General features: G+C 43.7%; 1 protein-coding gene across 6 annotated transcripts in view; it reads right to left on the bottom strand.

Annotated features, from left to right (window-relative positions):
- Positions 1 to 12,201, bottom strand: part of PBX3 (PBX homeobox 3) — a 339,539-nt gene that overhangs the window by 92,197 nt on the left and 235,141 nt on the right. For all 6 annotated transcript variants that reach the window (XR_015296107.1, XR_015296106.1, XM_086924707.1 and 3 more), the window contains exon 4: positions 5,994 to 6,184. Coding sequence is in view for 4 of the 6 variants with exons in the window: in XM_086924707.1 (XP_086780833.1) it covers positions 5,994 to 6,184 (191 nt within the window). In the remaining 2 variants the exon portion in view is untranslated. The remainder of the gene's footprint in view (positions 1 to 5,993; positions 6,185 to 12,201) is intronic.

Raw genomic sequence — 12,201 nt, 5'->3', positions numbered from 1 at the left:
TTTCGACTGCACCTTTGTCCAGCAGGAGGTTGACTTAATGCATAAAGATTAAGGCATGGTCTGTCAAAATTTGCCCTGGTGGACAAATCAAAGCAACTAGGGGCCTCTGCACCAGGGGAGGATAGATGAATGCTGCTGCTACTGGAGGGAATGAGTGTGATTGCAATAAGTCTACTGCCTTGAAAAGACTGGGCCAGATGCTGCACCTGGGGAGAAGGTTGATGGTGTCAGTAAGCTAGGCCTCTGCTGTAACTCTTTAATTTCCTGTCTGGTCACGGGGTTCCCCAGACGTGGGTCCCGCACTCTCCATGCCACTGGAGACAAGCTAGCCTGGCTGATGAAGGCTGAAAACCCAAAACCAGTCCTAGGATGCTTGTTTCCAGTCCAGGGAGGACCTGGCCTGGCAGCTCGGGCAGGACTGTTCCCATTGGGCGCAGGGTCAAGACTGATTTTCATATGGCTGGGTCCAAACTGGAATGGCAAGGTGAGCAAAAAAACAAAGGATTTAGGCCCAGATCACTGTACTGGGGTGAATGTATGACATTGTTCTGCATTCTGTCCATCAATTGTACTTTTTGTAAAGAACAGAAGAGCATAGCTAGAGAGGAGTTCAAGTTCAAGTTCGGGCATTTATATAGCGCACTACTCACCCAGAGGGTCTCAAGGCGCTTGGGGAAGGGGTTCATTATTTGTCGAATAGCCAGGTTTTAAGTTCTTTTCTGAAGGAGATGTGGTTTTGAGTAAGGCGGAGGTGAGTGGGGAGTGAGTTCCAGGTCCTGGCAGCTAGGAAGGAGAAGGATCTGCCACCCATGGTGGATTTTCGGATGCGCGGGACTGCGGCGAGGGCTTGATTGGACGATCTTAGTTGGCGGGTAGGTTTGTAGAAGGACAGTCGAGTGTTGAGGCATTCGGGTCCTAGATTGTAGAGGGCCTTTTGTGCGTGGGTGAGAAGACGGAACGTAATTCTTTTGTTGACGGGAAGCCAGTGGAGGTCTTTTAGGTGTCCGGTGATGTGATCTTGGCGAGGGATGTCCAATATGAGTCTCGCTGATGCGTTTTGGATGCGTTGGAGTTTTTTCTGTAATTTTGCTGTGGTTCCGGCGTATAGAGTGTTACCATAATCCAGACGACTCGTGACCAATGCGTGGGTGACAGTCCTTCGATCCAGCGGAAGATCTTTTTGAGAATGCGAAGTACGTTGAAACAGGAGGATGAGACTGCGTTGACTTGTCTGGACATCGAGAGAGAGGAGTCTAGGATGAAGCAAAGGTTACGTGCGTGGTCTGTGGGTGTGGGTGCTGTGCCCAGAGCGGAAGGCCACCAAGAGTCGTCCCAGGCAGAGGGGGAAGATCCCAGGATGAGCACCTCCGTTTTGTCTGAGTTGAGTTTTAGGCGGCTATGTTTCATCCATTCGGCTACTTCTTTCATGCCTTCGTGAAGATTGGTTTTGGCGGTGATAGGGTCTTTGGTGAGGGAAAGGATTAATTGGGTGTCATCGGCGTAAGAGATGATGTTGAGGTTGTGTTGGTGCACGATGGATGCGAGTGGGCTCATGTAAACGTTGAAGAGGGTGGGACTGAGTGATGATCCTTGTGGAACTCCACAGATGACTTCAGTGGCCTCTGAGTTGAATGGGGGAAGTCAGACTCTTTGAGTTCTCCCGGCGAGGAACGAGATGATCCAGCCCAAGACTTTTCCTTGTATGCCGATGTTGCTGAGGCGTTGTATAAGGGTGCTGTGGCAGACTGTATCGAAAGCGGCGGAGAGGTCGAGTAGAATGAGGGCCGCTGTTTCTCCGTTATCCAGTATTGTTCGGATGTCGTCTGTCGCTGCAATGAGGGCGGTTTTGGTGCTGTGTTTGGCTCGAAACCCGGATTGAGATGGATCGAGGGAGTTGTTGGATTCAAAGAAGGCGGCGAGCTGGCTGTTGACGGCTTTCTCAATGACTTTGGCCGGGAATGGGAGGAGGGATATGGTCAAGAGGAGGTACAATACAAGCATCTTAGTGGAAAACTGTTTAAAGGAAAGGCAGGCAAGGATGGAGAGGAGGTAAACGGGGTGCAAAGGAGGAGAATGGGAGTGACACACTGATAGTAGGAAGGTGATTGTAAGATATTATTGATCAGTAGCTGAATGGTATTCGGCTTTACATCATTGGAGGGGCCCTGGGGTTATGCGGTAGAGATCTTCTGGGTGGAGAGGGTATAATGGAGGAAGCAGGAGGACTAGTTAGAGTTACTTAGATTCCTGCAGGTGCACTGATGAGTTATTCTTGTCTTGAAGTATTGTCTTGAATTATTATTAGTCATGTTTGTTTTTGTGTGCGGTGTAAAATAATGTTCTTTAAAAGTGTCTACTAAATAGTTTCTGCAAAGTTTCATTCCTCTAAAGATTGGGTTTGCAATCCGAATGCACGCGCCTAAGGACAATGTGTAGCAAGCATTAGTCCTGCTGTGCTACGCCCCATCACTCTTACATTGTTGCTAACTACATTTCATCATATAACCTGCAAACTCCTTCCCCAAGGCTCTATTTATCTCATTACTTTCCTTCCTCTCATTTTGTGCTGTTTACCCTGTTTCATTTGAGAAAAAGCACTTTGCAATGTGCATCTGCAAGATTTACCTTTCCTGTTGCCTTGTGTGCCCTGCCAGCCTAGTAACGGATCGTTTGTAATTGCCTGCTAATGATCAATGTGGCCAGAATACTGCTGGTAATAGCAGTGCTTCTTCTTCCTACTGCTTGCACGTATAAATGTATAAAGCTGTTGGTTACCAGCTGAAAGAAATACTCTGTTACTGTTTCATGGTTCCACAGACATAAGCTTTGACTTGTCCATCAACACTGGAGCTCACTGAGATCTGCCTGACTCAAACAGTGTCCCTGAGTACAGAACGTGTGTGTAATAAAGTTATACTTCATTGCCCAGATATACCTGAAGCTCACTGAGATCCGCGTCACTCAAACATTCCCTCCTTTACACTACACTGTCCATGAGTACAGAGTATGTGTGTAGTAGAGTTATACTTCATTGCCCAGATATACCTGGAGCTCACTGAGATCTGCGTCACTCAAACATTCACTCCTTTACACTACACTGTCCCTGAGTACAGAACATGTGTGTAGTAGAGTTATAAGTCATTGCTCAGATGTACCTGGAGCTCACTGAGATCTGCGTCACTCAAACATTCCCTCTTCTACACTACACTGTCCATGAGTACAGAGTATGTGTGTAGTAGAGGTATAAGTCATTGCTCAGACGTACCTGGAGCTCACTGAGATCTGCGTCACTCAAACATTCACTCCTTTACACTACACTGTCCCTGAGTACAGAACATGTGTGTGTAGTAGAGTTATAAGTCATTGCTCAGACGTACCTGGAGCTCACTGAGATCTGCGTCACTCAAACATTCACTCCTTTACACTACACTGTCCCTGAGTACAGAACATGTGTGTGTAGTAGAGTTATACTTCATTGCCCAGATATACTGGAGCTCACAGAGATCTGCGTCACTCAAACATTCCCTCCTTTACACTACACTGTCAATGAGTACAGAGTATGTGTGTAGTAGAGTTATAAGTCATTGCTCAGATGTACCTGGAGCTCACTGAGATCTGCGTCACTCAAACATTCCCTCCTTTACACTACACTGTCCATGAGTACAGAGTATGTGTGTAGTAGAGTTATAAGTCATTGCTCAGATGTACCTGGAGCTCACTGAGATCTGCGTGACTCAAACATTCCCTCCTTTACACTACACTGTCCATGAGTACAGAGTATGTGTGTAGTAGAGTTATAAGTCATTGCTCAGATGTACCTGGAGCTCACTGAGATCTGCGTGACTCAAACATTCACTCCTTTACACTACACTGTCCCTGAGTACAGAACATGTGTGTGTAGTAGAGTTATACTTCATTGCCCAGATATACCTGGAGCTCACTGAGATCTGCGTCACTCAAACATTCCCTCCTTTACACTACACGGTCCCTGAGTACAGAACATGTGTGTGTAGTAGAGTTATACTTCATTGCCCAGATATACTGGAGCTCACAGAGATCTGCGTGACTCAAACATTCCCTCCTTTACAGTACACTGTCCGGGAGTACAGAACGTGTGTGTGTAAAGTTATACTTCTTTGCCCAGATATACCTGGAGCTCACTGAGATCTGCATGACGCAAACATTCCATCCTTTATACTACACTCTCGCTCAGTACGAGAGCATGACTTTGACATTCCCATGTTTAGCCTACACTGTCCCTGAGTATCAAACATGTGTGTAGTAGAGTTATACTTCATTGCCCACTAATAACTAGAGTTTACTGAGATCTGCAGGACTCAAATGATCCCTCAATTTACACTACACTGTCCCTGGGTACCGCACATGTGTGTAGTAGAGTTATATTACTTTGCCCAGATATACCTGGAGCTCACTGAGAACTGCATGACTTAAACATGTCCCCCCTTTATGCTACACTGTCCCTGAGTACTGAACGTGTGAGTAGAATTTTACTTAATTGCCCAGATATACCTGGAGCTCGCTGAGCTCTGCATAACTCAAACATTTCCTTGCTTACACAACAGTGTCCCTGAGTACAGAGCATGTGTGTAGTAGTTATACTTCATTGCCCAGATATGAATGACTCAAACATTCCCTCGTTTACACTACAGTTTACCTGAGTACAGAGCATGTGTGTAGTAGAGTTATACTTCTGTGTCTTCTTATAATTGGAGCTCACTTTTTATAGTACACTGTCCCTGACAGCAGAACATGCATTTAGGAGACATCAACAGGTAAACCTGAAAGTCAGCAACATTCAAACATGTCCTCCATTTCAACTACACTCTCCCTGAGTTCAGAACACGTGCTTAGTACAGGTATGTCAAACCGATGTAAGTAATGGTAATATCAAGGTGACTGACGAATTACTCTAAGGCACCATTATCCGCACAACTTGACTCCAAGGTCTCTGGTTTGCTGAACATTTGCTACTTCAGTGGCATATCTAGATCACGTAATACCACCGACAATAACCATAAACACCGCAGGCATCAGCAAGTGCATGACATGGCTCCAAGACACATAGTTAGCTGAGCACCTCAGTGGCACAGGTCGATCAAGCAATACTCACATATAACTCTACAACAATACACATTTGGCACAACGGCAGACCCCGTAATGTGCACACCATGTTTGACTAAGCAGTCCCAACTCATTGGCATGTCTGGATCAGGCTAAACTCACACATCACACTACAACAACAGTACACAAGAGCTACAGGTCCTAGCACCATCATGCACAGACAGAGTTCTAAGTCATTAAGCTAGCTAAGCATTCAGAATGGCACACACAGATTAAGTAATACTTACATATTGTGTTAAAAGAATAGTGCACATTCACCACCTCATCATGCACACAACACAGCTCTAAGCATATAGTTAGCTAAGCACGTTCCACCTCAATTATCGATCCATTCAGGTTATGTTCCTTCCAATTTACGTCTCAATCTTGAAGAAGTTAACATAAACCCACCCCACTCAGAGACACACAGAATGGCTTCAGAGCTAATCAAGAGCAAAGATATCTAGAAAAGTAACTACCACTTGAAGCTGAGTCATAAACTACAATACTCCCCAGCAGAGAGAGCATCCATGCATGTACATCTCTACCTGCATCAATAACAGGATCTAGGGAGCAACTACCCAAATAGAAGTCAAAATGACCACATTGGCTCTAGTCAATGCGAATCTCAGAACCACACAGGGCACCCGTACTCTGACATGGCTTCAGGACCATACAAATGATGGGAATGCCCAAAACAAATGTACTTGATGTAACATACAACGTATCATGACATAATATTGCCCGCATATCAACTGGCGGCCTAGCCATCTGTTGGTTTGGGGAGGGAATTTATTTACTCAACAGGACAATTAATTTTCAGAGGCATTCTAGGTCAATAGATCAAAGATGGGTAAATAATGTTTAAATACCTGGCATCCAGGAACCTCGATCGTAGGATCATTACTGCTTCACACGTGCTTTGTTTCAGCTGCATCTGAATAGAACTGAACTTCCGATGGATGATCCCGACCATCCTTTCAATCTCTTTCGGAGATATGGGACGTGTCCGACTCTGTTCCCGCAGCAGATTCATCACATGCGTTGTGAACTCATTGCACGCCTAGACATAGATTCAAAAATAAAGAATACATCAGCAAGAAAAAAGTCCAGAGCAATGGACATTGTTTAATCATAAGGCATGTTAACAGTTTACCTTGATTGGAAATGGTATTAATATTGTGGCAGTCAACATGGCCAGAGAGCATGAGCAGGGCTTGCCCCAAGCCTCTGCTCACTGACTGCTTTGAATAAGGTACCACCATTACTATTTGCTTTTGTGAGAGAAAGAAGAATTGCCGTCGCATCCACCCATCCTCAAGGGGCTCTGGCTACAGCATAAGAGACCTGTATGGGATTAAGACCCTGCGTGTAATAGTCGTGATAACAACCCGTGTGGTAACGATCTGCACAATATCCTTATTCAAATGTGATAGGTTATGCACTATGTATACCATGTCGCTCCACGAAAAAGCTCATATTTAATACTTCTTGGATTGCGGTAAATTAACTATCATATGTAACATTAAATCTTATAATTGTCGTTTTTCATGTGCAAACTGTGTAATGATCTATCTAAATAAAGAAAACTGATGCCCATAAAAGATTGAGCAAGAAGGAGCCGTCCTTAAAAGGCACAGAGCTTTTCTGAAATTAGTGGTAGCAAGGATTAAATGCATCACCGAGAAGGAAAGCTTGCACACTAATCGTGGAAAGTGGGAAATATTGCCAAATCGAAAAGGTGTGTGCCTAAAGCAGTGGTCTTCAAACTGTTTAACGCAGAGTCCCCCTTTTACAAAACAAAATCATTGTGCCTCCCACAATCTTTCACAATTATTCTATTCTGTTACATTCGCAATGTTTAAATATGTCTAAACATATTTAAATATTGCACTTAAGTTCTGTTATCCATTTTAAAGATGCAATCAGATACAGCATTGCCAAATATACTATTCTGGTCAGCCAGGCCTTAGTAAAGTGTAAAATTGCATTTACAGACAAATTTTCAGAAATGGGGGGTTGGGTGAGGAATATTTGGGGTCCTTTCTATTTGGCACATCCTCCCAGCCAGGATACAAATGACAAAAGATCCCCATGGCCCATTACAGAGCAGCTACTGCCACTCATACTTTAAACTTAAAACAAAGCACTGTTATCAGCATTATGGTTTTCTTGGCATCAATTAAGGCCCGCCCCCTAGTTATGAGATCTCTGTCCTAAACCCATATGCCTCACTGTCACTCTCATTGTTCTCGTAAATGATGCTACAATCCATGGTTATAATAATAATGACATTATTATTATTATTATTCATACGAGTAATAGTACCAATAATAAATATAATTATTATAATAATAGTGAATTTTTATTTGACGCTTCTCATGACACTTCAGGCACAACACAGATTGGCAACGGCTGGTAGATGGGCTTATGAGCTGAAAGGAAAAACAAGCTAACTGGGTTTATACACACACAGAAAGCAGGCATGAATTTGTCAACAAGGCGCTCATAGCTATGAGTGAAAGATCAAAAAAACAACGTGAATACCGCAATCAGTGTAATTGGTGGAGATAAATGTGCGTTAAGGTCTAATATTACTAATGAGTGTTTCTGGTCACATAGTATAAAGCACAAAGCCTGAAAGTCCAATAAATCGTACTTGTAACCTGAATTAAGGTCCAATATTTTTGTTTGGTGACATAATGAACCACATACTCAAAGTATCCACTAGTGTGTACATATAACTAGACCCTAGACATTTGTTGGGCTTGTGGACTAATGCCATCACTTCTGGGGCCTGTGTTTGACCCCTTGATCACAGGTTAAAATTCCAGTGGGTCCACTCAGAATTTCAATCTTAAGAGGTCAATAAAAGGAGTACCATTGCGTTGGGTAAAGACAAACATATAGTATATGTCAATAGGGCCAAGAGATCTCCTAAGCATGAGCATGCTTTCCACAAATACACTTCTTATGTCATATATTTTTATACATAACTTCCTTGAACCTGTAATTACAACCCACACTTTGCACCTCGAATTACAACTGGTTATGTGTTGGCATGGGGAAGTCAACATCGAGCACATCCAGAGATGTAATGAAGAATTTTTTACAGCAACACAAACTGATTGCTTTCTGAGGTACTCCTTCAGCTGGCAAAGATCTAAACTTGTACTCAACTCCCTGGAATTTTCCCAGACCAGGAAAAACATGTGTTTCACTGGGATGTGTGGCAGGCTTAGATCCCCTTTCTAAATCATGCAGCGGACCTCACCTTTCAGTAGGCGAAATTGTTGGTGCTTTTTCATGCATGGAGGAGTTACTGAGGCCTATTAATGAACTCTAGCATGCACAAAAATGTCACTGGATTGAGAGCCCACTGATCAATTGTGATGGGACTCCACTCCTTCAGGAAAGTTGAATTTCGCCTATGGGGCTACTCGATGGGGCGTACTGGAGGTGGTGTGGCTGGTGTCCAAGGGAAGTCACTGTCCACTGCCATCATTATGAGACTTAGGGCCAGATGTACGTGGCTAAATACCGAGCGGTAACACAGAAATTCGCAGAATTTCTGCGTTACCGACCGGTATTTGGCTGAGAGCAATGTAGGTGAGTTTAAACCTACTAGCAAAATAAGGAATCGCAATATTTTGCTCTTGCATTTAAGGAATCGCTAATTGCGAATCCTTAAATGCAATGTAGGTAGCACAAAAAAGTGCACTTTAGGCTTAAGGAATCGCTAATTACCACCAACTTCAAGTTGGTGGTAAATAGCGATTTCCTGTACAAAAGCACTTTTTTGCTTTTTTAAACCCTCCCATGCTCAGCCACGGTGGCCGTGTGCTTATGACGAGCTGAGCTCGTCCTCACGGCCGCAACGCTCGCACGCGGGGCTAATTCCCCCGCTGTGCTGAACGTTCTACAGGAACGGGTGTGGCTGTGACGAGCTCAGCTCGTCATGAGCACACGGCCACCGTGGCTGATGATGAGCTGAGCTCGTCATGAGCACTGGGGCGCTGTGGGCCCCCCACCCCCACAGCACAGCGGGGGAATCAGCCCTGCAGGCAAGGGGTTAAAAGTGCCATGTGGCACACATTCATGCCCTTAGAGCATGTATGTGCGCCACATGTGCACACATGCACATTTCAGGGGTGCAACAGGGTGTCCTTTTGACACCCTGGCACCCTTGAAATAGCTCCCGCTATTTGCGATTCTTTAATACCGAATCGCAAATAGTGAATATCTTCCCATTCATTCATATGGGCCTCCTAGTCCATAGGAATGAATGGGTAGATATTCCTTATTAACGAATCTCAATTTGCGATTCGTTATTAAGGAATTTTAAGGAATTGCTAATATTTTAGCGATTCCTACCTACATTCAATTTAGCGAGTCCATATTAGCGATTCGGTAAAAATCGCTATTAAGGACTCGCTAAATTGAATTTACCTACATCTGGTCCTTAGACTATTTCCACATTTTCAAGGCAGGGTCTGCTTCATATAGGTCAATGGAGTCAGAGTACTGCACTGGGGCTAGGACTAGTGACATAGCTGGAGTCCTACCAGGTAGGACTGACATAAATATTCACCTTGATATGGCCTTTACCTCTGAAACCATGAAATGGCTACAGATGCTGCGTGAGAGACCATCTTACTCACTTGTAATTCTAGGAAGATATGATAGGCAGATGCAGTCATACTTCACATCTTTTGTGGTCCTCCACCATGAGGACAAGGGGGCAGAGACAAAGGCGATCTTAGGAGAGGGCGAAAGGGCAACCTTCACTGTAACGGATTGCGCCTTGGACATCATCACTGCTGATTTCCATAACTTGGTGGAACAGTGGTCGTGCACAAGCAAGGCTGACTCTTCTGTAATTTTTCAGACTGAAGATCTAGAGCAGATTGCTGCATATATAAATTCATGGTCAATCACTCTTAAAGAGGCATGTGGACAACGCACCTCTGAGTATCAAAGTCGACAAGGATGCGGCCTGATCTCTGGGAGTACTGCATCAGCAGTGAGTAAGACTCTCTGACTGAAGTTGCAGTCGTGTCTTATACCTGCTTTCTGGTGTTGTCTAGCTGCCTAACTTCCCTTTAAAGGGGTGCAGTGCAAGGCGAATAGGATTTTGGGGTCTTATTGTGTCACCCACATGAGCACAGAATGAGCTTGAGGCTGTAAGTTGAGACTTGTTGGAATGCTGTCCGGGCCTTATATTTTTTTCATCAAGGCATGGGATTACTGCTGCTACTGCTGTAGTGAAAACAAACAAGACTCCTTTTTATATGTGGTCCAAAATGGGATTGGATCTGATGGTCTTGTGTGGCAGACTACTCATACTATACAGAAAGCAATCTGTTTCTTTTCCTGTGACCACAGGTTCACATCAATGTGATGGTCTTTCTGTTAGAGAATGCAAACCAGCTATGTCTTTCAGTGGTCAATCCACAGTAGGCAAAGTAGATAGGTTAGTGGTTGGCACAACAGTCATCCCATTCTGCACATACTGTGCATGGTATGTCCTTGTGGTCTTCTTCTCTTCTTGTTCACTTTCTGGTATGTCTCTTTCAAGCAAAGAGTGGATGGTTTCTTTGGGCATCAGTGACCGATGTCAAAGTGGCTGTGTCTTCTCTGCGGGATGCTGCAGTTCTTGAGGTGGTTGATGTGGCTGGGGCAAAGGCTGTTGCTGAGGAGGTGGTAGTGGCAACTGCAGATGCAATGGGGGTGGTTGTTGTGATGCTTGTGGTCATGAAGGTGCTCTAGGAAAATGAAATAATAGCCCACAATAATTGTTGAAGGTCCCTAACTGATGTTGTGGGCGCCCATACCACGGTTAGTTCTTGGTACTCCATTTCTCCTGAGTACAGAACACCATGAAGTCATTGCATGATGATAATGCCACGGTCCTTTATGCTGGTGCGCTTATTAAAGCTGGCAAGTGGAATGATCTCTTGGTGGCACAAATACCTCAGCAAACGGACTGGGACCAACTGCAATAAATGTGACCCATCTCTGTCAATTGATGTCTTTGTAGAAAAGTGTCTGCAGATCCTGCAGCTCTGACCTTGTGAAAAGTACATGAGCACAGACACTAAGCCCTTGAGACGGTTCTCAATAAGTAGCCTTTGATTACCAAATAACACAGAGGCTTTTTATGGCAGAATCTGACACTATGTAGACTTCTGACACAACCCTTGAGAGTCAGAAAGGTCAAATAAAGGTGTTAAACATTATAGCTTATCTGAAGTCAATTATGCAGAGTTCAACGGATGTCCCTTCAAACACAACCTGTGGTAGAAACCTGAGGTTTGGTGGCCTCTTCAGGAATGGTGTTCTTTATGCTCTCAACTTATTGGTTGAAGTTCAAATATTTGTCAATGAGGGAGTTGTATTAATAAAGAAGCATTGCTTAAGAACGTGCAGGCCCCTCCTCAGAAATGCACTGCTGTTTTAAAGTTACTATGGGCCTCCCGGCTTGATGACGGAAAGGATTGAAGCATGTGAACCTATGATCCGAAAAATTGGTCTTTTAATGATGTTAATCGCAATGTTTATTGAAAATAAAACACCAAAAGAAGAAGGGTGTCATAACATGACAAAATACAACAATACAATAAAAAACGGCCAACACACATAACACAATACCAACATAAAGCAACAAAATAATTCTCTACATCGTAAGAAAACATAAAAACCACAACACAATCCAACACAATTACAGACCGCCCCAACACAATTGTAACTTTGTGCTGTTTTGTTATGTGGTATTGTTGTTTTATTATATTGTTGTGTTGTTTTTTTGTGTTGGGGTATTATGTTTTCGGTTTGTTGTTTTACTGTGTTGTAGTGTCTTGTACTGTGGAATATTGTTGTTGTTTACTTCTGTTGTACTGATGCAGTGTTATTCTGGTGATATTTCGCTGTTTTTGTTGCATTGTGTTGCTATGTAATTTTAAGATTCAGGAAAAATAAAACATGAATGTGACATCTACCTCGTAAAATATGGCGTTTGAAGAGACTGTGTGAAAGGCTGTAAAATATTAGCAGACACACAAATGAAACATATAGGACACT

The sequence above is a fragment of the Lissotriton vulgaris genome, chromosome 5 (genome assembly GCF_964263255.1).
Source record: "Lissotriton vulgaris chromosome 5, aLisVul1.2, whole genome shotgun sequence".
In the NCBI taxonomy this organism is placed as follows: Eukaryota; Metazoa; Chordata; class Amphibia; order Caudata; family Salamandridae; genus Lissotriton; species Lissotriton vulgaris.
The sequence above is the reverse complement of the archived record's forward strand: the minus strand, read 5'-3'. Positions and strand labels throughout refer to the sequence as shown.